The 27,338-nt window shown below is 53.3% G+C and overlaps 2 protein-coding genes across 6 annotated transcripts in view; both read left to right on the top strand.

The window, feature by feature from the left end:
* The window catches only part of QARS1 (glutaminyl-tRNA synthetase 1), a 32,569-nt gene extending 32,362 nt beyond the window's left edge, over nucleotides 1-207 (top strand). For both annotated transcript variants that reach the window (XM_075005618.1, XM_075005617.1), the window contains exon 24: nucleotides 9-207. In XM_075005618.1, the coding sequence (XP_074861719.1) occupies nucleotides 9-59 (51 nt within the window). In that variant the 3' untranslated portion in view covers nucleotides 60-207. The remainder of the gene's footprint in view (nucleotides 1-8) is intronic.
* A 3,738-nt stretch (nucleotides 208-3,945) lies between these two features.
* The window catches only part of QRICH1 (glutamine rich 1), a 45,817-nt gene continuing 22,424 nt past the window's right edge, over nucleotides 3,946-27,338 (top strand). The window contains exons 1-4 of one of the 4 annotated variants that reach the window (XM_075005619.1): nucleotides 3,946-4,033; nucleotides 5,075-5,209; nucleotides 5,442-5,588; nucleotides 9,405-9,734. In XM_075005619.1, coding sequence (XP_074861720.1) covers nucleotides 9,426-9,734 — 309 coding nt within the window. In that variant the 5' untranslated portion in view covers nucleotides 3,946-4,033; nucleotides 5,075-5,209; nucleotides 5,442-5,588; nucleotides 9,405-9,425. Of the gene's footprint in view, nucleotides 4,034-4,368; nucleotides 4,854-5,074; nucleotides 5,210-5,441; nucleotides 5,589-9,404; nucleotides 9,735-27,338 lie in introns of those variants that run through there. The other 3 variants (XM_075005622.1, XM_075005620.1, XM_075005623.1) reach the window with 3 other exon arrangements.

Below are 27,338 nucleotides of genomic sequence, written 5' to 3'. Positions count from 1 at the left end.
TCCCGCAGATGGTGTTTAACAGGACAGTGATGCTGAAGGAGGACCCTGGCAAGGTGTGAAGGACTGCTTCCGCTGCCTTGCCGGCTCTGGCTGTGCCCAACCCATGCTGGAAGCGCCCGGCTGGGCGTGGGCAGAGCGTGACCCCTGCACAAGGGCTAATACAAACCCTGGGGCTCGCGTGTTGCTACAATAAATGAGCACTGGAGCTGCCTTCCTCCCTGTGTGCCTGGCCTGCGGCAGCAACCTGAGAGGCTCTGTGCTGAAGGCCCCCTAGCTGGCTTTGGTGGGGGAGCCCTGGGCTGTGCCGGAATGCTGCCCATCCCCCGTGGCCTGCCTCTCCAGCCAGCCGCAGGGCATGGCCAGGCCCCGGGGCAGCGTTCTTCAGGGGTGAGCAGAAGGGCTGGAGGGAGCTGATGTGCTGCCCCAGTGGGAAGGGCTGAGTGTGAGGCCCTCCACGACCCCCTTGCTGGACTGGTCCAGCTGCAGCCCCCAGCACGGCCCCAGGTGGGGGTTGGTCCCAGGGCACAGCCACTCGTGGGCCGCCCGAAGCTCTGTGGGTGGAGCTCTGTGTGGGACAGCAGTGAAGCCAGGTGCCTGGCCGTAGCCACAGGCCACCTCCTGCCCCAGGGGGCTATGGGAGTCTCCTTGTGCCCAGAGCTAGGCCAGGCTGGCCCACATGAGCTCTGTTCTCTGGCCGGGCCGGGCTGCCAGGATGGAGACTGCGGCACCCGCATAGTACGGGGGGCCAGGCCTGCGCCGGGCCAACCTCCTCTGAGGAGGAGAAGGGGACTTGGGGTGGCAGTGCCAGGGTCAGGCACAGCCAGCAGCAGCAGCAAGCTGGGCTGCACAGGGGAGTGCTACATTGGGCCAGGTCAGAGCAGGGCTGGCGGTGGGGTTCAAGGGGGCTACAGGCAAGGTCAGAGGGTTATGGGAATCAGTGGAGGGCTGGAGAGGGGTATGGAGGGACTGTAGGCAGGGTTAGAGGATGGCTGGTGGACGGCTTGGGGGGGCAGAGGCTGGGGTTTGGGGGGTGGGGGCAATGGACTCAGAGCGGGGCTGGTGGGGGGGCTGACCGGTGGGGGGGGTTGGGGGGCTACGGGCAGGCTCAGAGCAGGGCTGAGGGAAGAGTTGAATGGTGGGGTGCAGTGGGGGGATTTGGGGGGCTGCAGGCAGGCTCAGAGCATGGCTGGGGGGAGGAGTTGAGTGGTGGGGTGCGGTGGGGGGGCTGGGGGGCTTGGGCAGGCTCAGAGCAGGGCTGGGGGGAAGGAGTTGAATGGTGGGGTATAGTGGGGGGATTGGGGGGCCGCAGGCAGGCGGGCGGGTGGGCTCAAAGCGGGGCTGGGGAGTTGAGTGGTGGGGTGCGGTGGGGGTCTGTGGGCAGGCTCAGAGCGGGGCTGGTGGGGGGGTTGAGTGGTGGGGGGGCCGCGGGCAGGATGAGAGCAGGGCTGGTGGGGGGGTTGAGTAGTGGGGGTCCACGGGCAGGCTCAGAGCGGGGCTGGTGGGGGGGCTGAGTGGTGGGGTGCGGTGGGGGGTCCATGGGCAGGCTCAGAGCGGGGCTGGTGGGGGGTTTGGGGGTGGGGCCGCGGGCAGGCTGGCTCAGAGCGGAGCTGGTGGGGGGGGGTTGAGGGGTGGGGTGCGGTGCGGTGTGGGGGCTGTGGGCAGGATCAGAGCGGGGCTGGTGGGGTGCGGTGGGGGGGTTGGGAGGCTCAGAGCATGGCTGAGGGAGTTGAGTGGTGGGGTGCAGTGGGGGAGGGGGTTGAGGGATGGGGTGCGGGGGGTGGCTCAGAGTGGGGCTGGTGGGGGGGTTGAGGGGTGCGGGAGCTCAGAGCGTTGCGGGGCGGGAGGTTGAGGGGTGGGTGGCTCGGGGGTGGGGTGGTGAAGGCTTGGAGCGGGCTGGTGGGGGGGTTGAGGGGTACGGGGAGCTCAGGGCGGGGGGGTTGCGGGGCAGGGGGCTCGGAGCGGGGCTGACGGGCGGGGGGCTCGGCGGGGCGGGGGCGGCTCGGGGCGGGGCTTGGCGGGGCGGGGCGGCTCGGAGCGGGGTCGGCGGGCGCTGGCGGTGCCTTTAACGGCCGCGCCGCGCCGCGCCCAGGCGGCTGCGGGGCGGTTAAGGTGGTCCGCGCTGGGCCGCGGGGCGGGGCGGGGCGGCGGGCGCTGGGGCCGCTCCCGCCGGCTCGGGGCCACCTTAAGCGGCTGTGTTGGGCTGCGCGGGGCGCTGTCAGCGAGCACATGGGCCGCGCCGCGGGGCCGGGCCCGATCCGATCTCACTCCGCGCCGCGCCGCGCCGCGCCGGGCCTCCCCTGGCATCCGCGCAGGTGCGGCGGGCCCCGGCGGCTGTGCTCGGAGCTGGCGGGCGGGCCCCGGCCCTACTGCGCCCTGGCCGCGGGCACACGCCGGCCTTGGGCGGGCCGCAGCGCAGCGCCCGGGACCTGGCTCGGGCTTGTGTCCCTCGGGAGGGAGCCGAAGAGCCACGTCGGTCTCCCGTCCCGAGCAGAGGTGCCCCCGCCACGCGCGGAGCCCAGCCCGGGTGGGGTTAGCAGGTCCCCGCTGGCGCCGCTCCATGAAGTGGAAGGTGCCTGCTGGGGCTGCAGTCGCCGGGCGCCCGGTCTGCGCAGGGTGACAAGTCTCACAGAGGTCACCGGGTCGGTCTGTAGCTTCCAGAACAACAAGAGGTCCTGGGGCACCTTAGAGACTAACAGGTGCTTTGGCGCAGGAGCTCTGGGGGGCAAAGACCCCCTTGGTCTCTTTAAATACCCCGCTGAAGCCACCCCCGTCCGCGCAGCCCAGGAAGTGGGTCTTTGCCCCCCAAAGCTCCTGTGCCAAAGCACCTGTTAGTCTCTAAGGTGCCCGGGGACCTCTTGTTGTTCACTGGGCTTTGAACTCCCTGGCGTGAGGCCTGCTGCTGTGTGCCTCGGGGACCAGAACCATAGAACGCTAGGACTGGAAGGGACCTCGAGGCGCCATCGAGTCCACCCCCTGTCCCAATGGCAGGACCAAGTACTGTCTAAACCATCCCTGATGCGGTTCACGTCGGCACCAGCCATGAGCCGGGCACGCTGGGGTCTGATGCCTCCCTCGCTATTTCCTTCCATCTTGCCCTGCCCAGGGTGCAGCAGCTTAGTGCCAGCCTGGTTGGCCTGTGGCACCCAGGGGTGTTACAGTGTTTGGGCCAATCAAATCTGTGTTTGTGCTGCTCCTTCCACTCCGTCTGTCCGCACGCAGCGCATCGTTCAGTGCGGGGTGAAGGGGCAGGCTGCATGTCACCCTCACAGCTCTGGCCCCAGTGGAGCGAACAGAGGATGCCCGGCTGCTTGACTGCTTCCAGGAAGTCAGCCCTCTTCGTGTACAGGCCTTGTCTCATGTGGGGAAGGGTCCTCCAACGGTCAAAGGCCAGAGTTCTGCCCTAAGGGAACCTTTTGTTACCCCCGCCTGTCTCGCATGTCCTGGGACAATCCCTGAGGCAGAGGCTCCACTCGGGTATCAGCTGACCCGGCGATCGCCAACTGATCCTTTCGCTGGCTGACTTGGGCACAGCCCGGCTCTCGCTCAGCGCTGCCGGGCAGCCGGGTCCACCAGGGAAGCCCTGCAGGAACACGGGTTCCAAGCCTTCAGGGGAGCTGGGGGCGGCTAGGGGCAGGCTGCACTCGCAGGCAGCTGCCATCTCTGGGCCTCCTTGCCGCGGGGTAGGATAATGGGCCCAGCTGGTACGGTTGCTGTACAGCGCCGTGCACCTGGCAGGGCCCGCAGCCCCGAGGGGAGGGGAGCCTAGCCTATGGCCGCCGTACCACGAGGCGGGGCTGCAGGGCGGAGCCCAGCGCCCCTGCCCTGCGCCGCTCGTCCCCCGCACTGCCCCTTTAAGGAGCGGAGCTGCTCGGGGAGCGGAGCTCTCGCGAGGTTTGGGGACAGAGCTCTCGCGAGGCCGGGACCGAGCGCTGATTGGCTGCGGGGGGTTGAATGTAAGATGGCGCCCAGGGAGCTGTGAGGGGAAAAGAGTCGGGCCGAGGCGACGGCGGCGCGAGGCGGCGGCAGAGCCAGGGTGAGGCGGGGCCGGCGCGGGCCGAGTGGGGTGTGCAGGCCCGGGGCAGACGGGCCGGGCCAGGCGGGGCCCCCCCCTCCCCTGCCCCGTTGGGAGGCGGCGGCGGTTCCGGGGGCGGCGCGTTCCCGAGGAGCCCGGCGCGGGCCCGACTGTTGTGTGGCGTTGCTGGGAGCGCGCAGCGAAGCGAGACGGCGCGTGTCCGCGCGAGGCCTGTTGGCCTCCCGCGAGAGGAGGGGCGCGTCCCTGCCCCCGCCCCCTCCGCGGGGCGCGTCCCCGTGATCCCTCCCCCGCCCCGCTTCACTCCGCCGCGGGCGGCCCCTTCCTGTGCCGCGGGCGGCCGCGCGCACGGGCCCGCTCGCTCCCGGTGGCGGGGGCGCGCTCGCCTCCCGGGGGCTGCCCAGCTCCCTCTGGCGGGGCGGGCCTGGGCGCGGCGGCCGTGCGGGGCCTGCAGCTGCGGAGCGCCCCGCAGCACCGCTAGCCAGGCCTGGCCAGGCCCGGGGCGGGGCGGCGGCGTTCCCGCTGGGTGCGGTGGCTGCCGCCGGCCCCGGCCCCGGCCCCGCCCCGCGCGGCGGAGCTCGTGCTTCGCCTCTGTCCTGGAAGTTGGGCAGCGGCCCCCGCGCCGCGTCCCGCCCGCAGAGCCCGGCGCTGCGCTCTGGCAGCCTCCGGCGCGGCCTGCGTGCGGCGAGAGCCCCCAGGCGCTTGTCCCGTCGGCCGGTGCGCGTCAGCGGGCGCAGCCCTGCTGCCCCTGCGTTGGAAAGCTCCCCGGGCGGCAGCTGGCCCGTCGGTCTTCAGCGTGGTCCCTTCGTACAGTGTCACCCTCGTGAGCGAAACTTGGCGTATTTGGGGAAGGGGAGGCGGTGAAGTGAAGTACCGGTCAAGTCCGCTGACAGTTTTGTGATGTTAACTGCAGCAGGGAGACTTCACAGCAGTGAAGTCAGGGGTTAGCTATAAGCCACCATTGTGACAGCTGTGTGCGGAGCTTGGTTTTCTCTTCATTTAACTCGGGGCCTCTCTTGTTTTGGGTTTTTGATGTATCCTCAGACATCCTTATTTGGACGACTGGTGTGCAGCTCTGCATAGTTACTATGTTGTACCTTGGACACCTGTGAGGAAAAACGAGCAAGAAAAAGTCTCTGGCAATATTTCCCCACCCCCCACTGCTGCCTTGTTCTAAAGGTGAATAATCTCAGTGCCCATTAAAAGCTACAGACATTCCAGTATAGTTCTCTGCCTCAGAGAAGAACATTCCACCCTGTGCAGAAAGGTGGACATGGAGAGCAACTTGTCTTTGTACGTGTTCTTAAGATCTGGAAGTGGAACAAACAAGTTAGGAGTTGGGCATGACTAGTAATGGTGTCTGTCGAGGATGCAGCATTACTATAGGATCATTTTGTGTTTGTTTTCTTAGGTCTCTTTAATATGACACTTTAATGAAAAGCAAACAAAAATGCCCTGGGGGGGATAGAAGGAGCTGCTTTGTTCTGTCTTCTCCAGAATGTGATAAATCTAAGAGCTCAGGACAAGTGCAGCAGAAATACTTGCAACATAGCGACTGGTGAGTCCAGATAGCTCATATGCTGCAAATCTGTTGTGTGTGTTTTCAGAGTCCTTAGGTTTTATTAATTAACCACATGTGCTCATGAATTTGGATTATTTTCCAGGACCTATTTAGTGGAAAATGCAATTAAGCTGAGACAGCAGGAATTATGTCCATGTATCCAAGCAGCAAACTTTGCTGAACAGTGTAAAAATACATTCTGCCAAGTTTTTAGCAGCAATGAATATTCACTTCATTTTGGAATGAGCTGTACGTAATGGATAAACTCAGTGCATAACCAGATCCCTTCTAATATTTTAATAGGGAATGGTAGAGATATCTGTCCACCAATATAAACTTCTGTACATCCTTCTATAAAATGTTTGTAGTTGAGTGCGATACTTTGTTTAAAGAGAATATTAACCGCGTTCATGGAAACCTGTAGAGCTTTTTATTTAAAAAAACTCTGTTAAGGCTGAGCCATAAACATGCCTCAGAGGTGTTGTTAGGTGGTGAAGGGGGAGGCTTATCTTTCTATTTTTTTAAGCTTCTGTTCATTACAACAGAAGAAAAAGTTAAAACCTGTTACCTTCCTGAATCTACAGCAAGCACTAATAGTTCCACTGGTGCTTACACTTTTAAAAGCAACAGAAAAGTAAAGCTAACAATCTGATCAGTTTTACTGTAGTTCCATATATATAAAAATGTAGGTAGCTGTGACATTGACAAGAATTTAGTTAGATTAGTTTAGCTCAGCTGTTGCTTAGAAAAATGGAGACTTGTTTTTTAATGCCCTTTTATTTATATAAGGGAGACTTTAAGAATGGTGCATTAGAGATTTCAGTCTGCCTCTTTCTCAGTCTCTGTGTTGGGGGGAGAATAGCAGTCTCCCCTTCCCTTTCATGTAGGGGACATGCTTGCTCTGTTTGTACAGTGTCCAACATAAGGAGGTTGTAGTCCATGACTGAAGTTCCTATGCACCATGGAAATACATATAGTAAGTAGTGTGTGGGAGATGTGTCAATACTACAGTGATAAATGCATTGTACACATAGTTGAAGAGCTGTCAGGAGGTTTTTGGATGGGGGGAGGAATTTCTTTCCAGCAGAATGTGGGGAAGAGTTGGCTTCCAATTTCCATGACTACAAGTCAGAAGCTAACACCTGAGTGAGGTGTTACACCTGAGTGAGGTTAAGAGACAGTGGGAAAGAATCCCAGCACTTGTTCCACTTCCCAGCTATTGGGAATGGTGGCCAGAAGCTTGGTTCTCAAGACCCTAAACCTCAATGGTGGTGGGTGTGTCCCTTTTTAAAATCTGCCTGTACCTAGTAGTACCTTGTGAGTTTTTGTAGGGTGGCTTTTGTTAGATCTTCCACTGAATAGCCAGCTGTATATGTGAAAATATTTTCCCGGAGAAGGATCAAGGTTTCCACAAGTAACTAGAGATCTTTTGATGGGGGTCAGTTTTTTGAGTACCACCTTTGAGACATTTTAGAGAAGTCTTTCTCAAAGATGCTCAACTCCTTCATTTTGAAAGTGAATCTAATTTAGTATTTCAGTTCTCCACTTTAAAGTAACATTGGGTTTCTGTCTTTCTTTTAGTGAGGTTTAAAGCTCATATTAGAATTTATTGATGATGACCGGCTCTACAGCAGCACTGAAAACGTGTTAACAAGGCCAGGATTTCAGTGGGGGGGGGTTCAGTATGGGGTAAACAGCGAAAGATGTTTTGTAATTTTTGGTGGCTTCTGGGGAAACATCACTGAGTCGGCAGTGACGGGAATAGCTTCATTAGTTGTGTCTCTTGTGTAGAGTTAGTTGGAATTATAACTTCAGTCATAATTTAATCTTTGCTTCTGTATGCTGTGTTTTATAAACACTGTGGCTGAGATAGGGTTGCAAATGCAGCAATTCTTAACACCCTTTTCTTAAATAAGTGAACAGTGTAAGCACAACAGTATAGTGACATTCACTGCAACTGCTTAGATTTTTTTCCACAAGAACCCATTGCAGAAATTTCTCACCTATTTTTAAGGTCCCACAAGTTTGTTTTTTTGAGAATTGCTTCTCAAAGATCCTCTGCATTTGGGATGTATACCTCTTTGAGGACAAGCCTGACCCATGCACTCATGACGACTTGTAGCAGTGAGCCCCTCCTCTGTAAAGTTTTGAGTGTAGTGCTGCCTGGCCCTGGATGGAGTGGGATTCAGACCATCAATGAGAAGTGATATAAGGTCTGACCCTAGCTCCCACTGTTAGAACCTTGTGGCCCTTAGCATTGACAGCCTATTACTAAGCCTCCTTTTGCCTGCATACTGCATTAGAAAGAACACTGCAGTGTGAACATGTGTAGTCACTCTCTTGTGACCAAATCAGTGCTGAAATGTTGGACAGCTTAATAATTGTTTAGAACTGGATGGGACATCAAGGGGTGGTTGAGTCCACTCCCCTGCACTCACAGCAGGACCTATCACCATCTCATTATTCTAACTTGCCCCATAACCTTAAAAGCCCCACCCCCCCAGTGATTGACCTCCTGAGCCTGGGTTTCCAAGGCCAGTGCTGTAACCACTGAGCTCTCTCTCCCTCAAACCAATGTACATGTAGCTGGCTGCCGCAGGACTTGAACCTGGGACCGCTGGAACTCAGTTCAGGAGCCACTACAATTTGAGTTAATAGCTCTACTCTTTACAGCTGCTAGAGAAATGATTCCTTTTTCTCATCTATTGTGTCTGTATCCCCAGTCACTATAGAGTGTGTGTGTGTGTGTAGTGTTATCCGTGTCTCTCCTCTGTATACATAATTGGGCCCAGTCACCCAAAGTTCCCTGTACTGGTTAATTGTGGCTGCAACTCCATTTCTCCCTATTGCATTCTGTGACCACATCAGCAGTAGGAAGGTTACAACCTAAATGTTTACCTTCATCATGAATGATTACTTCCATAGAAACAAGAGTAAACTCACTGAAATGGTAACAGTGAAATAGAAATACCACTTGTATTTAAAGGAGAGGGCAGCAACTCAAGCAGCACCTGCAAGATAATGCTCCAAATTCTGAATTTGTTTTTGAGTTAGTTGTTTTTTCTTTGCTCTTACTTTCTCCCTAACTTTTTCTTTTGCTCTGTTTCCCTTTATTCACTTAATGTGCATACCACCTATGATATACTCTGCTTCATGATGATTTCTTCCTTCTCAGTGTTTGCTGATGGGAGTCTGAGGCCTGCTGCTGTTCACAAGAGGTCACTGCACCAGTCCCTTTTAATGGCATTTTTGGATCCCAGCATTCTGTCCTCTCTCCTTTGAAAGAAGGCTGACAGTTCTTTTCAGCACACTGCACCTGTACACTGGGCTTCTCCTCTCTGATACTGTTACTTCCCTGTCTCCTCCTTTCTGATATTGCCACAGTGTTGTTTTGTTGCCAAATGAATTAAGATGCTTGATTCTTTCATCTTTGGCTTCTTAGGTGTTCTTGCTACTGTATGTGATATTCCATGCTGTGAAACAACCCTTATGAAGTTTTATGTGATAACTTAGCTTATTCAGGCATGAGACTGAGGTCACTATTGTAAGTCATTAATGAGAGGGACCTCTCTGAGAGCTCTTTATATAGGACAAATAAGCCTGAGGGGTTGCCATGTGCAGTTGTGACACTTAACAAGGGTTTAATTACTGCAGTACTTCTGTGCATAAGATAGCAGGAAGGCTTCTGGGTGTCCAAATTTGTCGTCTGGAAATTCTTCATGTAAGATGTTAGCCACTGGCTTCATGTGCACCTTTGTACAATATGATTAAGAAAGTTGTGAAACAAGAGTCTTAACTTTCTCCTTTGTTAAGGAATCCTGAGGACCTTGCAATATGAATAATTCTCTGGAGAACACCATTTCCTTTGAAGAATACATCCGTGTGAAAGCACGAACAATCCCTCAGCACAGGATGAAGGAGTTCTTGGACTCTCTTGCTTCCAAGGGGCCTGAAGCTCTTCAGGAGTTCCAGCAGACAGCCACCACCACCATGGTATATCAGCAAGGTGGCAACTGCATTTATACGGACAGCACAGAGGTGGCTGGATCTTTGCTTGAGCTTGCCTGTCCTGTTACAACCAGTGTCCAACAGCAAACCCAGCAAGAGCAACAGATACAGGTTCAGCAGCCACAACAGGTCCAGGTAAACATTTGAATTATCATTTTGCATGTATGCATTAACCTGTAAGTCAGAAGCGCAGGTGTCTGGATTTGGGGTGGGCGACATTGTGGTCCTAACTTAAAAAGTAGGAATAACATAAACACAATCTGTGGGCCACCTAACTTTCCATAACAGCAACGAAGGGTCCTGTGGCACCTTATAGACTAACGGAAAAGTTTTGAGCATGAGCTTTCGTGAGCACAGACTTACTTCATCAGTTAGTCTGTGCTCACGAAAGCTCATGCTCAAAACTTTTCTGTTAGTCTGTAAGGTGCCACAGGACCCTTTGTTGCCGTTACAGATCCAGACTAACACGGCCACCCCTCCGATACTAATTTTCCATGTATCCCATCTGTTTACATAAGAAGTTTGGTAGATCACGTCTCCTGGCATTGCTTCCCCAGAGCTCTGCTATAGATGGGGTTGCAAGCCTAGCAATGAGGTGGTATAAACTTCTGAGAATAGTTGGCAGTTTTGATGTATGTATAGCTCCCTCAAATCTTATTTCCTAGGGAGTGGTTATAAATACCCCTTCCCCCTCTGGTGGCCTATTAATTCCTCTTTGCCTGCTGGAATGCTCATGGAAACAACCTCTTATTTTTCTGTTCTTTTCATAGAACAGTAGGCTACACCTGATAATCTTTGCTTAACAGTTTGTAGTTTTGGTGCTGTTCTTGAAGTCTGTCTTGTTTTAGGTCACCGTGTGCCTTGCCCAAGCCATTAGGATACATCTAAGAAAAGAGGCATTCTACTTGCACTGCTGTTTTCTCTGCTGCTTATGTGCCTGCAGAGGGACTTCTGGTGCCATGGATATGGCCATTTGGACCTGGGTTTTGATGTCGGGAGGGACTTATATGAAAGCCAGAGGAGGACTGTGATGCTTTCATGGGGTAGCCAGGGTTGTGAGGTACCTCATTAGCTTGTGCTCTTAGCACGAGGCAGCCTTATTATCACATGCCATAGGTCAAGCCGCCAGCAGGCCACAGGTAACAAGCACTCCCCTCTAGAGGTTAAGTCTCAGCTTGACAAGGTCTTGGCTGGGATGACTTAGCTGGGGCTTATCCTGCTTTACGCATGGGGCTGGACTAGATGGCTGACTGAGGTCCCTTCCAGCCTTAGGATTCTGTGATTCTCCTTAAGGACCATTGGTGCTCAACTCTTCAGTGATGAGATATTTCTTCACACTGCCAGGGTCGGGGGGTTTCTGAATGCTCTCCAGTTACAAGTTTCATCACAGGTCAGATCTCCTTCGGTCGGGCTCTGTAGAACATTAGAGTAAACTAGCACCAGGGTTTGTTCTGCATGTTTCCTGGTCTCCCAAATGGTGGCAGGAGACATGCACAAGACCTCAGCAAGTTGATCAAATATCCAATGACGATCAGATTCTGCATGATTTCTTCAAGGAACATAGTTCCTACACACAACTGTTTTGTCTTGGGTCCTTTGTGCTTTAAAATACCTGTTTCTGCTTCCTGCAAAGACATGGGTTGTAGTACTGGTTCATGATGGGTAATGCAAGATGCTTCCCTTCAGATGGGCAGCAGCTTCAAATATTTTCACTAGTGCTTGGTGGCGACAGCAGCAGCAGGGTCTGCAGGCTTATTCCTGTTTAGACAGCAGGCTTATCACAGCAGAGCCTTGTAATGGTGGCAGTGTAGGCCCTGGAAGACTTGAACCCTTTTCAGTCTCCTGGTGTCAAAGTACAGAGACGAAAGCTGTGTTGGCCCTGTCTCAGCTAACCGCCATGGGGCTGTCCTAGCTTGTAATGTGGGTTTTAGTGTTCTTGCCTCGGGGGGCGTGTTCTGAGTTCTTCTCTTGATCATGGAACTAGTCAGATTCAGAACAAAAGGCCTGGTGAGCTTGTTTACATGCACTAGAACTGCTGGTACCTGGCTAGGGTGACCAACCCTCCAGTATTGGGTGGGGCAGTCCTGTATTTGGGAAGCCAAAAAGGCATCCCCACTTTTTTTTAAGAGACAAATTGCCCTGTATTTAGGCCCTTGGAGGCTGGGGCTGGGGCCTCAGGGAGTGCCCAGGGCCTGGTGCAGCCAGGAGGAGCTGCCCCTCCCCCTGTATCTCCCTGTCCCGTATTTGGGACAGGGCGATATGGTCACCTTACACCTTTCAAGGCTGAGGATGTGATCTTGCACGGGTGGCTGAACGTTGTACAAACCAAGCTGTCACTTCTTGGGCATAACAGTCCTTGAGGAAGGAGTCAATCTGTGGCTTTAGTTACCTGGACAGCAGGAGAAGAGTCCTTGGTCTGGGTCCAGGAGTATATCTAGGATCTGGTTTTTAAATCTCTCATCTGTAGTGATGAGGATCCATGTAAATCGTGATTTCTCAAACTGGGAGGCATGAAGAAATTCCAGGGTGGGCATGAGGCAACCCAGCACCCCCCCATCACTCTCCCTACTTGAAGAAAGATCCAGCCTTTGCTTCTGGCTCTCAGCCCCTGCCATTTTACATGGGTGACCTGGCGCAGCTGCTATAAAGAAACAGGCAGCTGGCAAAGACCCACGTGGAGCTGGCTGTCTTCTGCAAATGTGTGTGGGTTGTGGGGGGTTAGATGGGGTGCTGGGGGTGCCTGGCTTTGTGGGAGGGTGGGGGAGGGGCTCAGGTGGGCGGCTCTTGGGGCTTGCGTGGTTTGGGTGGCCGATCAGAGTGCAAGACTCATGGGGCTCAAGTAGCTGGCCTGGGCAGCATGGGGACTGGGTGGCTTGGGCTGGTGGGCGGGTGGCTGTCCCTGGCAGCGTGGGGCTCAGGCAACTTGGGATGGTGGGTGAGCAGCTGGCCCTGGCAGTGTAGGGCTTGGGTGGCTCGGTGGGGCGGAGGGGGCCTGGGGCAGCTGGCTGTGGCGGCCTGGGACGGTGGGCGGCTGGCTGGCCTGTGGCTGGGGTGAGTGGCTGGTTCCAGCACTGTGGGGCTTGGACCGCTGGCGTGCTGGTGGATGGCTGGCCTGGCAGCTGACAGGCAAGTGGGTGGCTAGCCCCAGCAGCGTGGGGCTCGGGCAGGCGGCTCTGGCTGTGCAGGTCTCAGGCAGGCAGGTGGCTGGTGCAGGCGGCTCGGGAGGCTGGCACAAGGCTCAGGTAGCTGGAGCTGCACCAGGTACCCACAAGGGGCCAAGAAAAACTATTTGTACTTGTTTTTAATTTGAAATAACATTTTTATATCATATTTATTTCAAATGACAAATTTTTGCTAAGGGGGGGGTTGGATGATGGTAAAGGAGAGGCAGGCGGGTGTGAGGGTTTCCTCTGAAATCAAAAGGGGGGCATGGTGCCGAAAAGTTTGGGAACTGCTGACACAAATAGAGCCCTATGTGATACGTGTTTTGTAACCGCTCGGAGTTCTACACTTACAGGGCCTAGAGCCAAAATTTGTGTGGCTAACACTGACTTTCTGGTATACTTCTGTAAGCACTGTGTAGTGCATAACATGCCAACATGCTCACCGTGCGCAAGGTGAACTGACACCAGGTGAAGTTTGGATCACCTCCTGACAGCCATCCATCAATGGCAAAGGGACAGCCCCTCTGCCCACTCATAGCTGCCAGTGCAGTGTCTGACAACTTTAGCAAAAAAGTTTACATGTGTTGAGCTGTGTTGTAACAGCAAGTATATGAGATTATTAGCAGGTAGGAATCCATAATGTCTGTTTTTCATGTAAGCTCAGAGGAAAGCATAAAGGGTCCCTTCATTGTTTTTCTTCACTGGAATGGTGAGGAGGATCTGGCAGAACAGTGTCAAGGTGATTTTGGCGACTGTGACTTTGGTGTACTGCTAAATCTGAAAGTCCAGGCTGGAGATCATCCATTTTTCTTGCACTCTTCTATTCCAGTAGAGTAGGAAGGTAGTTCATCTACACCTCACATCATACCTGCTGAATTTGTAGGTCAGGTGATAGTGTGCTTGCCTGTGGGAAGTTCAAGGCAGTTCTATTAGACTGTCAAAAGAAACTGACATTTGCTTGAAGTAGATATCTTGATCCTGTTTCTTATCTTGTTCTGGTTATTTTGTGCTCTCCTTTGCTCATCAGGGCTTTCAGGGTAGACTTAGGTCTACCTGGCTACTAGTTGTGCTTTACCCTGTCTATAAAAAGGTAAAAGTATTATCTGCCCCAAAACTAACTCTTTAAAAGCTTGTCTGTCTTAGTGGGAGTCTGTATTGGTAATCTCATGAAAGAGAGGGGGGATAATTAACAGTGACTTGTTCAAGTCTTGTCCGCAGAACCTCACTGATCCTTTGTTCATCCCTCTGTTCTAGAAACTAGCTCTAAGTAGAGCTTCTGGATGTAGAGAACATCTGAAAATATAAAAGGGTGTGCTCTAGATGGGGACCTGGAGGGGGGAATCCCCCTCCTCTAACTGGAAACTACAGCTCAAAAACATTCTGGAATTGCTTCACTTTCCTTTGCAATGTGCAGGTCTCTTGCCAGGAGTATCTGGCCATATTTCCTGCCATTGCCAGGACCTAGCATGCTGATACATCTCAGTCCCTCCTACACCTCTGCCAGTGGACGCTGGTGGGGTGTAATATTTTTGGCTCATTTGAGTTGTTGATGTAGTATGCCTGTGCCAGGTAGTGTTAGGGGCCAGTGCTGGACAGGTCAGACTAGAAGATGTGATGGGACTTTCTGGCCTTAGTTGTTTACATATAGGCATTCTGCAACTGGTTCTCTGTGTGCCTTTGGTGGTGGCCTGTCTGGGATAAGTTTATTTTCCTGTGCCATTGAACGCCTGTTTCCTCCCGAGCACCAAATCATAGTGGGAGATTTTAGTTGTAGTTCTCATTACAGCTTGTGCCAGTGTCAGATTGCTGTGAAATTGAGGGGTTCCTGGTTTGTAAGATTCTTAACACTCCTCTTGGTTTCAGTTCTGTAGCTTAAAAATTGGGTTACTCAGTCACTAACCTTCTGAAGTTCTGGAGCCTGAGGTTCATTTGCTCAGGTTATTTCTGTGAGGAGACGGGTTTTAATATAACTATGCAATAAAGCATTAGGTACTCACAGCAACTGAGAAGCAATGTTTGCTATGCTGTGGTTTTACTTATGTTCGTTCCCCTTAGCTGAAGATGCATCTTCTTCTGTAATTTCAGACCCACTATAGAAAAATGGTAGGCAGCTGCAGCGTTGAGAGAGAAACAGTTAAGTAGCATGAAATACCTTAATCTTGTTGCCACAGAAGTGTATGGTTTTAGAAAAGACTCTGCAAGGAGTGCACTATTCCTTTCATTGCATGGGTTCTGTGACTTGCCTTTTTCTAACTGAACAGCTGCAGAGTAGTTCAGAGGGCTTTTTGAGGGTTTAGCCAACATGTTAAACCACTGGGGCTTGGACTCACTCCCAAAGCTTCTGAAAAGTGTGGAAATGGCTCCTCTTTATTTAGCAGATCTGATTTTGAACACACAGGGAAGAGATCTACTGACTGCAGTGGCAAAAATCACCAGAACTGTTTCTCTCTGTCTCATGCACCAACAATCATTAGAATTTGATCTTGCATTTAGAATTTACCATCAGGCTAACCTGTGGGACTTGAAGGCAATGGTTTTGCATGGTCAAATGGAAGACAGTCTTTGGTGGTGGGTGAACAGGGAGAAACCTAGCTTGACCTTCAGAACTCAGATTTGTACAGCTCTCAGTTAAACTTTGAGACTAACTTATAAACTCTATGTAGGCCTTGCTTACCCAGCTTTCTTTATTTGGTGATAGATAGCTTTTCCCACAAAACAGTTGTGTATTATCATGTATGTTTGCTGTATAAGCACTGCTTAAAATTGCTTTATTTTGCACTTAAGCATAATGTAAAAAGTTAATCTTTCCATATGTCCTAGGTGCTCACGATGTGACTGAAAAGTATGTTGTTGTAATTTTGGTGTTAGACTCAGTGACTTAGGGCTGCTTTTGAAGAGCCATAGCTTAGGGTTCTAACTCCTGCTTTCTAAACACAACTTTCTACCTCTCTCTCTCTAACATGGGATGGGGCTCTTGGTGGGAAAGAGTCTTGTCTGTGGTGAAGACTTTCTGGAAACCTGGAGAAATGGTCCCTTCTGCTTACTAGAACCTTAGTCTTGCTCTGTCGCCTTTGTCCTGGGGAAGCCTGGCTTGGCTTGCGGAGTCATGTACCAGCTATTGCTTTGCTAGAATTTCTTTCAGATAATTTTGTTAATGAACTTCTTTTAATTGGCCCCTTGATGCCAATGGGCTTTGGGTGATCCCTGGCCTATGATGGCTATATGCTGGGAACCTCTGGTATGGAAACTGCTGTTCCTTTTAGAAGTCTTACGCCGCCACCTAAAAACTAAAGCAGTTTCTCTCTACTGGGCTTAGCCTGCAGATTGGCAGAGGCTTGAGTTTCTCTTTTGAAAGTCTGCCGTGGTCCATTCGTCCTTTACAGAAAACAGCACTTCATCCTTTCCTAATATGTTAGCATTTTCAGGGAAAGGCAGTGAGAGGCTGTGATGGAGTGGGGGGAGTGCATGTGTGAGACTCAGGCTGGATGTGAGAGACAAGCAGTGCAGCTCCTGGTGGCTAAGGATGACCCTGGGGCTATAACCCAGGCTGGCAGGTAACACCTCTGCCCTGAACAAAGGGGAGGGTGGAGCCAAGCTGTTTTTGAAGTGGGTGAGGGGGGCAGTTAGAGGTTGGAGGGAAAAGGGAGCTGGAAGGAGCCAGCCTTGTGGGGGGGGGGGAAGCTACACCCCAGAGGGGCACCCCTCGGGCCCCTCTCCCCAGGACGGGTGGGAATGACTGTCTGACTGCTGTACTGACACCTCTGTGAGAAACTGAGCATCTGTTGCCTAATAAACCTCCTGTTGTACCTGCTGAGTGAGAGTCACTCCTGCCAGTGGACTGGGTTCAGTGCATGGGGACCCCTGAACCCCATCACACTGGTGTCAGAAGTGGGATGCACTGCACCCACGGATGAGCTCCCAGCAGTGGCTGGCTGAGCGCAATAGAAGGACGGAGCCTCACAAGAGCCAGAGGTGGAACAGAGCAATTCCTGCAGCTGCTGCTGGTAAGTGGGTACCCCGGGAGACAGTGGGGAGATGGATTATACCCGACTCCTGAAGGCAGAGCTAGCGGGGCTGTGCAGAGAGAGGGGCCTGACCGCAGGGAAAGGGGACCAAGGCCCAGCTGATTGCCCAGCTGGAGGAAAATGACCGATCGGGGTGGAGGGCGGGCAGAGCCTGTCATGGCAGGAAGTGACCGGTCACCCTCGGGAAGTGTTTCGGATTCTCCGACAGGAGCAGGGGCTCGACGCCGTCAGGCAGACACGGTGCCCGCCAGGTCGCGCTCAGCTAGTAGTAGTCCATCGCGGGCAGAGTCCCCCGCCACAGAGCTGTGATGGCAGGAGCTCAAGGTGAGATTAAAGGAACTGGAAGCTCAGAAACGGCAGAGGGAACATGAGCGCCAGGAACGGGACAGAGAGCGCGAGCACGAGCACCAGCTACAAGAGAGACAGTGGGAGGAGAGAGAGCGAGAGCAGGAGCACGAGCGGGCCATGGCGGAGGCGAGATGCCAAGAGGCCCCAGCTGCGGTAAGCGGGGAGAGGGCCAGATGGCTCGGGGTGGCCAGTCGCTTGGAGACGCGCGTGCTGGCCCAGTGTCAGGACCCAGGGGACATGGACGAGTTCCTTACTGCCTTTGAGTGAGCCTGTGAGTTGCACGGGGTTCCCCCAGCTGAGTGGCTCCGGCCCCACACCCCCTTGCTGGGCCAGAAGGCCGCAGCAGTGCTCAGCCAGCTGGAGGGGCTGCAGCCTGGGGACTATGAATGGGTCAAACAGGCCCTGCTGCATAAGTTCGAGCTGACTCCGGAGATGTACAAGAAGTTGTTCAGGAGGCGCAGAAGAGGCCAGAGGAAACCCATGTAGATACAACCGCCCGCCTGAGGCAATACTACCGGAAGTGGGTGTTCGGAATGGGAGTCCAGTCCGTAGAGGACCTGATCGAGCTGGCAGTCCTGGAGCGATTCTACGAGATGTGCTCACCTGACCTGAGGGTGTGCCTCGTGGACCGGAAGCCAGAGGATTCACACAGTGCAGGGAAACTGGCAGATGACTTCACAAACAGCCGGGCCAGGTTTGAGAGGGAGTCCCGGAGAGACTGAGAATCACAGAGACCGGTTCCTGGCTGTACGACACAGAGGACCACCTCTTGGGCGAGCCCAGGAAAGAGGGGCCGGCCACCCACCCCCCAGAGAGCCAAGCAGAGCCTGGACAGAGCAGCTAGCCCAAGGGACACAAGACCCGGGCTGTTATCGCTGTGGGCAAAAGGGGCATAGATCAGCCCAGTGCCCCAAGCTCCCAGACAGGTTCATCAGGCCGGGGGGTCATGGAGTCAACTGGGTGGAGTCCCAGAAGCCAGAGGGGCTGGCGGCCAAGGCGGGTGGTGCTGACAGTGGGAACTTGGATTGGGCCGAGTTCGCCCCACAGACCAGCTCCTCAGGGAGACCAAATGCTCAGAGGTCAGTTCACAGAGTGGGGGTGGCAATGTCTCTGCGGAGCAAGTGTCTCTCACCCCTCGAGGTACACGGGAGAAAGGTCACGGGGTTCTGGGACACAGGCGCCGATGTGACGCTGGCCTGACCTGGGGTGGTGGCACCAGGCTGCATGATACCCAATTCCCACCTGACTGTAACAGGAATTGATGGGACCCCTTTCAAGGTGCCCATGGCGAGGGTGCACCTGAAATGGAGGAAGAAGGAAGGCCCCAAGGAGGTGGGCGTGCACAGCCATTTGCCGGCGGATGTACTGATGGGGGGTGACGTGGAGAACTGGCCAGGTGAAAGCCCTCGTGCCCTGGTCTTGACCTGTAGGCAAAGAAAACGAGGGGTGTGTTCCCCAGATTTGGGGGTACAGGCCCAGCCGAAGCCACAGGGGGACAACCCTGAGAGAAAGGGGGTCCCCAAAAACCAGATCTCACAGGCCAGTGGTGCTGGAGCCAGACAGGGAAGTGGAAGTGGCTTCCGCCCCTGCCCCGGCCGAAGAGTTCCAGGCAGAACAGCAGAGAGACCCCTCCTTGCAGAAGCTGAGGGAACTGGCCAGTCTCAGCACAGCTCCACAGCTGCGGGAGGGCTGCAGGGAGAGATTGCTGTGAGAAAAGGGATTCCTGTACTGGGAATGGGTTCCCAGATGCAAAGCGGACCCATGGAAGGTCCAGAGGCAACTGGTGGTTCCCCAAAAGTACCGGCGCAGGTTGCTGTACCTAGCCCATGATGTTCCGCTCACAGGACACCAGGGGATCCACCACACCAGGAGAAGGTTGTTACAGAACTTTTTTTGGCCTGGGATCTTTGCAGCTGTCCGTCTATATTGCCTGTCCTGCAATCCCTGCCAGAGGGCGGGGAAGACCCGAGACAAGGGGAAAGCTGCCCTGAGGCCACTGCCCATCATAGAGGAGCCTTTCCAGAAAGTGGCTATAGACATAGTGGGCCCCTTCAGCAAGGCAACGCGTTCGGGGAAGAAATATGTTTTGGTGGTGGTAGATTTTGCCACGCGATACCCAGAAGCAGTGGCCTTGACCTCTGTCGACGCTGACACCGTGGCAGATGCACTGCTGTCCATTTTCAGCAGAGTGGGGTTCCCCAAGGAGGCCCTCACAGATCAGGGGTCCAACTTCATGTCGGCCCTGCTGCAAAGCTTGTGGGACAAGTGTGGGGTCCGGCACACCTGGGCCACAGCCTACCACCCGCAGACCAATGGGCTGGTGGAGAGGTTCATTGGGACTCTGAAGCAGATGCTGAGAACCTTCATGAATCAATACCCCCATGACTGGGACAAGTACTTACCCCACCTGCTGTTTGCATACAGGGAGGTGCCCCAGGAATCCACGGGGTTCTCCCTGTTTGAGCTGCTGTATGGAAGGAGGGTACCGGGACCCTTGGACTTGCTCAGAGAAGAGTGGGAGGGGATGGCCTCTGCTGAAGGGGGGTCAGTGGTACAGTATGTACTGACCTTCCGGGAAAAACTCACCAAGCTCATGGGCCTGGCCAGGGAGAACCTCTCCATGGCCCAAAGGAAGCAAAAGGTCTGGTATGACCGTAACACCCGAGCCTATGCCATCGGGGACCAAGTGATGGTTCTCGTACCTGTGCGGCAGAACAAGCTGCAAGCGGCCTGGGATGGGCCCTTCAAGGTCGTCAAACAGCTGAATGACGTAAATTATGTGGTGGAACTGTCGAACTGGGCCCACAGCCACCGGGTCTATCATGTGAACATGATGAAACCTTACTGGGACAGGGAGGACTTGGTGCTGGCCGTGTGCAGGCACTGGGAGGGGGAGGGGGATGATCCCTTGGTGGATTTGCTCACAAGGACTGGAGTCTGTTCCCTTCTCAGGCCAGCTGACCCCTGCCCAGCAGACGGAGATCAAGGAGGTGCTGCATTCACACCAACAGCTGTTTTCTGACAGACCCGGATGCACTAACCTGGCTGTCCACCGAATAGAGACAGGCACCCATGCACCTATCAAGTGTGTGCCATTGAGTCACAGGGAGGACGGTTCAGGACGTAGAGCGGGAGGTTGAAGACATGCTGGCTCTGGGGGTGATTCAACCCTCCTCCAGCCCCTGGGCCTCTCCCGTGGTGATAGTCCCTAAAAAAAAGATGGGTCTGTTCGTTTTTGTGTGGACTGCGCAAGCTTAACGCCATCACTGTATCGGACGCCTACCCCATGCCCAGGCCTGGTGACCTTTTAGACAAGCTGGGGGGAGCCCGTTACCTCACCACCATAGACCTCACCAAGGGGTACTGGCAAGTGCCGTTAGACCAAGATGCCCGGCTGAAGTCGGCTTTCATCACCCCTGTGGGGCTCTACGAGTTCCTGGTCCTGCCCTTTGGCCTCAAGGGGGCACCCGCTACCTTCCAGCGTCTGGTGGACCAGCTGCTGAAAGGGATGGAGAGCTTTGCCTTGGTTTACATGGACGACACTTGCATCTTCAGCCAGATGTGGGAGGACCATATGTCCCAGGTCAGGCAGGTGCTGGACCGACTCCAGAAGGCTGGTCTGACTGACAAGTCAGGGAAGTGCAAGGTGGGAATGGCTGAGGTGACCTACCTGGGCCACAAGGTGGGCAGCGGCTGCTTAAAGCCAGAGCCAGCTAAAGTGGAGGCTGCCAGAGATTGGCCAACACCCCAGACTAAGAAACAGGTCCAGGCCTTCATTGGGATGGCGGGGTACTACCAGAGGTTTGTGCCCCACTTTAGCTCCATCGCAGCCCCCCTCACGGAGCTGTGTAAAAAGGGAAAGCCTGACAAGGTGGTCTGGACCAAGCAGCGCCAAGAGGCCCTCTGCGCGCTGAAGGAGGCTCTGGTCAGGGCCCCGGTGCTGGCAAATCCAGACTTCAACAAACCCTTCCTGGTGTTCACCGATGCCTCAGACGTGGGGCTGGGGGCGGTGCTAATGCAGGTGAATGACAAAGGGGAGAAACACCCCATTGTGTACCTGAGCAAGAAGGTGCTACCCCGGGAGCAGAACTACGCAGCCATAGAGAAGGAATGTCTGGCCATGGTGTGGGCGCTGGGGAAGCTGCAGCCGTACCTGTTTGGACGGCGTTTCACCGTGTACACCGATCACTCTCCCCTGACCTGGCTGCATCACATGAGAGGGGCCAATGCCAAGCTCCTGCGGTGGAGTCTGCTCCTGCAGGACTACGACATGGAGGTGGCCCATGTGAAGGGGAACAACAACACGATAGCTGATGCCCTGTCACGCAGGGAGGGCCCTGAACTTCCCCAGGTCACTGGCTAAGTGACCCCGCTCAGTTTGGTCTGGAAGGGGGGAGAGATGTGATGGAGTGGGCGGGAGTGCATGTGTGAGACTCGGGCTGGATGTGAGAGACAAGCAGAGCAGCTCCTGGTGGCTAAGGATGACCCTGGGGCTATAACCCAGGCTGGCAGGTAACACCTCTGCCCTGAACAAAGGGGAGGGTGGAGCCAAGCTTTTTTTTGAAGTGCGGGGTGGGGGGCAGTTAGAGGCTGGAGGGAAGAGGGAGCTGGAAGGAGCCAGCCTGGCGGCGGGGAGGGCGGGAGCTACACCCCAGAGGGGCACCCCTCAGGCTCCTCTCCCCAGGACGGGTTGGAAGGACTGTCTCTAACTGCTGTACTGACACCTCTGTGAGAAACTGAGCATCTGTTGCCTAATAAACCTCCTGTTGTACCTGCTGAGTGAGAGTCACTCCTGCCAGTGGACTGGGTTCAGTGCATGGGGACCCCTGAACCCCATCACAGAGGTCAACCTGCAAGTTTCTCTCCTGGGCTGTGGAGAGGTTTGGAAGTGCTTTGAAGTATGTGCCTTGCATTGCATTCTAGCAACCCCTGCTGCCTGACCTAAGGAGTAGTGATGAATAAGCTCGTAGGCTGTGGGTTGCTACAATGTAGGGCTATTGGAAGGAGAAAAATACTCAAGATTTATTATTGGAGGGAGTGGGGTTAATGGTAAGAAAGCAAAGTAGTAATAGCTCCTCCATCAGCAAGCAAAGGGTTATTGGTGCTGTCTCGGTTGAGATTGTCTGTCAGTCTGCTGATGGGTAAGGGTGTTGAAGGGTTTTTGGCTTTGGAGAAATTGTAAGGAATTAACAGCAGCTGACAAAGAATCAAACTTTGTGTACTTTCTCCTTGGTCTGCCTCTTATCTAGGTTCTTCATCTCTGGGTAGCTGAAGTAAAGGTTAGACAAACCCAGGAACAGCTTTACAAGATGCACTGGCATGTTAGTGGACTCAGAGGGGAGCTGTTAGCTTGTAGTTTTACAAACAAGCAGCAATCCTGCTTGTAATAAATGAAGACTTACATTTATTAGGCAATGAGCTTTATTAATCTTTAAGGTGCTCACAGGACAGCTGGTTTGGCATGTTAGCAGTTAAGATTTAGGTCTTGGTTTGGGGTGCAGCAGGCCTTGGTCTTACACTCATTTGAAGCTAATGAGGCTTCCCCACTGACTTTTATTTTCAGTTGGTGTATATAGGCAGGCTGTAAACAAGGGTTAAAATAGGAAAATGCTGGTTGTGCTGCTACCCTGGTGGTTTCTAGGAATGGAGAATGCTTTTGCTTCTGGGTGCACTGTCCTGTTCAGGACTGCCTCTTTGTATGTAATAAGTCTACTCTCCTCCACTGAAACAGAAACCAAAAGTAGTGCCTTCTGGGGATTCGTGAGAAGTACAGCGCTTTGTCTGACCTGACAGGCTAATGCAAGGAAAGCAGTGGATACCCTGAGGAAACAGGAAGCACGGAGCCAAGTATCTTTTGAAACGTGTTATGGACCCTGCCAACCTGATCAGGCCTCTGTGTGCATTCATATGTGTTCAGGATTCCTGAAGTGGTTTCTAGGGTTGCTTTAATGGGTGCCCTCTGCATACACACGTTCATTTGGAGAAATTGGAAAATTCTTGTCTTACCTGCTTTTCCTTCATTCTTACCCTTTTGTGTAAAGCTGTGCAAATAACCTCACTGGGTGTTCCCCCTCACTTTATATTTGTTTCTCTGCATCATTGCTATCTGGAGAGCTCAAAGATGAAGGCTTAAGTACAGTTAGCACTATTTTTTGCAGAACTACTTAAAATACACTAGGAGGCAGGTGTTTCCTTTGAGTATCTCACACTTTGTATTTTTGGGCTGGGATTTCCAAGAGCACCTGAAAACTGTCAGTAGGACTTACGCTCCTAAATCAGTCACCTTATGTGCATCTGAAAATCCAATCCAAGCTTTGATATTGCACTGCATTTGAGGGACGCAAAGGAAGACTGGTTTGGGTTGTTCTGTATGTGAGCTGGATATTGGTAAGTCAAAAAAAAAAATTACAAGCTGTGAAACATTAGCTCCTGTGACTTCATCTATTTCAGTTAACTGCCTGGTTTGATTGCTCACTGATGCAGCTTTAAGTCATCTTATTGTCAAGAGACCAACTATTATCTTGTAGGAAATTCTGTCAAAGCCACATCTGCATTACTGTGTTGCACACACTGTTCTAACCCTGCAGCAGGAATGCTTTAATGTTCCTTATACTTTCTAAGAGTAGAATCGGCTCTTTTCAACAGGAAGTGGCTTTGAAAATGAGCTCTATGCATGATGCCTCCTTAGCAACTCTTAAGTGATTGCAAACGAATCCTTGAAATATTTTAATGAGACCTTTTGGAAATCTTGAGTGCTTTGGGTAAAGATCACCCTTTGTTTCTGACTTCTGCTGGACATATTGCAGTAGCACCCAAAGTCCGCAGTCAATGCGAGGGTCCCTTTTTGTAAATGGGATTCCATGCCACAAGGAGCGTATGGTGTAATTTTGAATTTGGTAACTGAGGCAAGTTAAGAGGAAAAGACAAGGTAAAGGAAAAGAGGAGCATGTGTATCATTTTGCTCATGGTTTCAGATGGCTGCAGGTTATTAGAGGTTTGAAATATGTTTGCTATTTCTGTTCTGTGTCCATCATGAGAAATTGGACAACCAGTTGCCATAGAAATGGGGTTTGGGAAGAAGAGTGGTGATCTTGAAGATGATTTCATGTGAGAAGGTCTGCACAGCCCTAGCACAGGGGAAGAATCTTACATGTTACGGTGTAAGTGGAGAAATGGACCTTGAGGGCTTGTATAACTGGTAGAGCAGAAGGGCGAGTGCTCATGGAGCCGGGGGGGGCGGGAACGACCCCCCAGCCTGCAGTCACATCCTGATCGCAGCTTGCTTGGATGCAGACCCTACATCTCAGGGCTCCCCTCCTTGGCATCCAGTCTGCAGCAAGGTGGGGGGTTGGGGAGCTGTGAGCCTCATGAGCTGGAGTCAGTGCTGGATGCAGAGCTCAGATTCTGGTGGGGGCGGGAGGCGGGAACTGGCTCTTTGTAGCGCTGCTACTGCTAGCTGCTCTTTCCTGCTGCTGGGAGAAGGGGAGGGTGAGCAGTAGCACTCAGTGCTGCCTGGAGGCTTCATCCCACTGCTCTGATTGGCTGGAATTCCAGCCAGAGGGTGGGGACCTGGGAGAAGTGCGGGGAGGGGCACAGTTATGTGCATCCAGGGGTGCCGCAAAAGTAGCTGTATCAATGCTGCCCAGACCCTGTGTCCCTCAACCGCTCCTGTGCCCTCCTGCAACACCCCCCATCCTGACCCTGCGCCCATCACCTGCAGCCCACTCCTGCACCTTCTCTCCCACCAAACCCCACTGCAAGCCCACGTCTTGGCAGCCCCTCCCACATTGAACCCTTGTTTTTGGCTCCACCCCAGAGCCTAGAAGGGCCCACACAATGTACTAGCTTTGGCTCCCCAGGCTCTGGGGCTGGTGTGCAGGGAACAAGGGAAGTGTCACATGCCCAGTCAGTGAGGGGTGTTTCCCCCACCCTTGTGAGGGTCAGAGTCGTAAAGGCTCATGAATATGAGGACAGGCTGTGATGTGCCAGCAGAGGGATTCAGAGCTGGGGTGCGCCTTTCATGCAAGTGTAGATGTGGAGAGATTTGGTTAGCTGCTGCAGTGGCTTTCAGACTTTTTTTTTTTTTTTTTTTCCTCTCAACCCAGTTGAAGAAAATTATTGGCCAGCAACCTTAGAGAATTATCTTGTACTGGGGGTGAGGGGTTGTAGTAGGGGAGGGTGCTCTGAAGTGGGCCTGGGGGTGAGGGGTGGGGCAGAGGGATTTGGGGGCTCTGGGATATGCTGGGGGTACAGGATTGCCGTGGGGGGGTGCAGGGAGATGCTTGGGGCCAGGGTAGAGCGCTAGTGCTCAGGGTTTGGGCGTGGTCTTACCTTTGGCAGCTCCCTGTAAGCAGCGCAGTGGGAGTGCTGAGTCGGGCTGCCTGCCTTTTCTAGCACCAGGGGCTGCCCACCACCCTGCAAGCAGTCAGGAGCAGGTCTGGCTCCCAGTGGAGGAATGTGTGCTGCTTTCACCCTTAGGCACTGCTCACAGCTTCTATTGAGTAAGAACCAGCCAACAGCCAGTGGGAGCACGGGGCAGTGTGCAGAGCCCTGGGAGCCCCCTGCGTGCCAGCAGCTCTTGTTGCAGGGTGCAGCGCAGGCTGTGGTAACAGAACAAGCAAGAAGCCTGGTCACCCTACAACGCGGCATTCTGTGATCCAGTACTGGGTTGTGACCTGTAGTCAAAAAACCGCTAATTTAGTCCTTCTCCTTCAGCAAAGGGGCCCCAGTAACGCAAGACTTCCTGGGCATGTTTGTCTAACTCTTTTATACAAATACCTACCAGTGGGGATTCCACAACTCCGATGGTGACCCCTTCCTGTACTTGCAGCTTTTCTTGACATCTCTTCTGAGCCTCTAACATGGCCAGTGCCAGGCCGGGAAGAGTATTTACAGCTTTTAAAATCAGAATAGTTGAATCTGAAACTTGTCGGTCCTGAGACTGACTCTCTGGTGGCACTGGCAGAAGAGGAGTTAGCATGGACTCTTCGAGGCTTCTTCCAGATGCTGTGGTGAAATGTCAGGTCATCAGTGTGTCTGTGCAAAGCTGCTGCTCCTCCGAAAGGGAGAGGTGAATGTTACAGTGATAGCTTGGGGTAGTTCTGACTCCATATGGTTAGGGGGAGAGGAAGATTTTTCTGTGTATAAATCTTCCCATGCACTATTTCAAACCCAGCCTGTGCATGAGAACCTGACAGTGAAATTGAGCATGCTGTCATCTAAGCCAGGGTGTGCGAAGTGGGGTGTGGGTCCTTGCTGGGAGATGACCTTTTGTAAGGGGGGGGGCACAGCACAATCCAATTTAAAAACGTTGAAATGTTACTGTTTTTTGTGTGTGCACTCACGTTTTGGTAATTTCTACGCTCTGTGCGCCTGTTTTCTGACACCTGCTGAAAGGGTGTTTTCCATATGAACAAAACCAACATTGGACAGGTTGGGGAGGCCCTGCTAACTGTAGGGACAAAGTGGGGTCTGACACAGTGTGCTCACCCCAGTCTAAGCAGTGATAACTGGAGGAGAAAATGGGAATGAGGAAAAGGTAATGATACTCTCCAGAATTTCTCCAGGGCTGAAAATATCTGCCAAGGTTTACTTAGTTAAGAAAATATCAACAGCCATTTCATTTAAACCACACAGTACTTGAAGTCTAAAACCACAAAATGTTTGAAGTCTGCAGCTCCTTCTGCTGCGATGATGCCCGTTCGCCTAGTTCTGTTAGCCCCGAGGTTAGGTGAGATGACTTCAGTTTATGTACCTTAATGCTGTACTCCTCCTTCGAGAGTTGGTGCCCCGTGTGTGTGAAGTGACGTTGGGATACTGAGTGGGGACTGAAACTGAGGTGCCTCATTCCATTTGTAGCTTGCTTCACGAGGTTTGTTAATGGAACTTGTGCATTGTGTAGTAAGGTGACATTAAAGACTGTTAACACAAGCATTACGATTGCTTGAATTAGGGAGGCATTTATATCAATTTGCTATGAGGTGGGCTGGGCCTCTAATGGCTGATGTCCTATCAGTGCTGGCCATTCTGAAGGGAACTCTTTAGCCTCCCAGAGTGCCCCGGAGCTGGAGTTGTTTGGGAAGTGGTGTGTGGCACAGTGGATCAACTTCAGAGAAAACTGCAGTGACCTGTATTGAGGAAACCCAGCACTTGCCTTCCCGTTGTCAAATAATGGGCAAGAAGTGTGTCTCGGAGCCATCTTT

This window comes from Carettochelys insculpta, chromosome 11, assembly GCF_033958435.1.
Source record: "Carettochelys insculpta isolate YL-2023 chromosome 11, ASM3395843v1, whole genome shotgun sequence".
Taxonomy (NCBI): Eukaryota; Metazoa; Chordata; order Testudines; family Carettochelyidae; genus Carettochelys; species Carettochelys insculpta.
The sequence above is the reverse complement of the archived record's forward strand: the minus strand, read 5'-3'. Positions and strand labels throughout refer to the sequence as shown.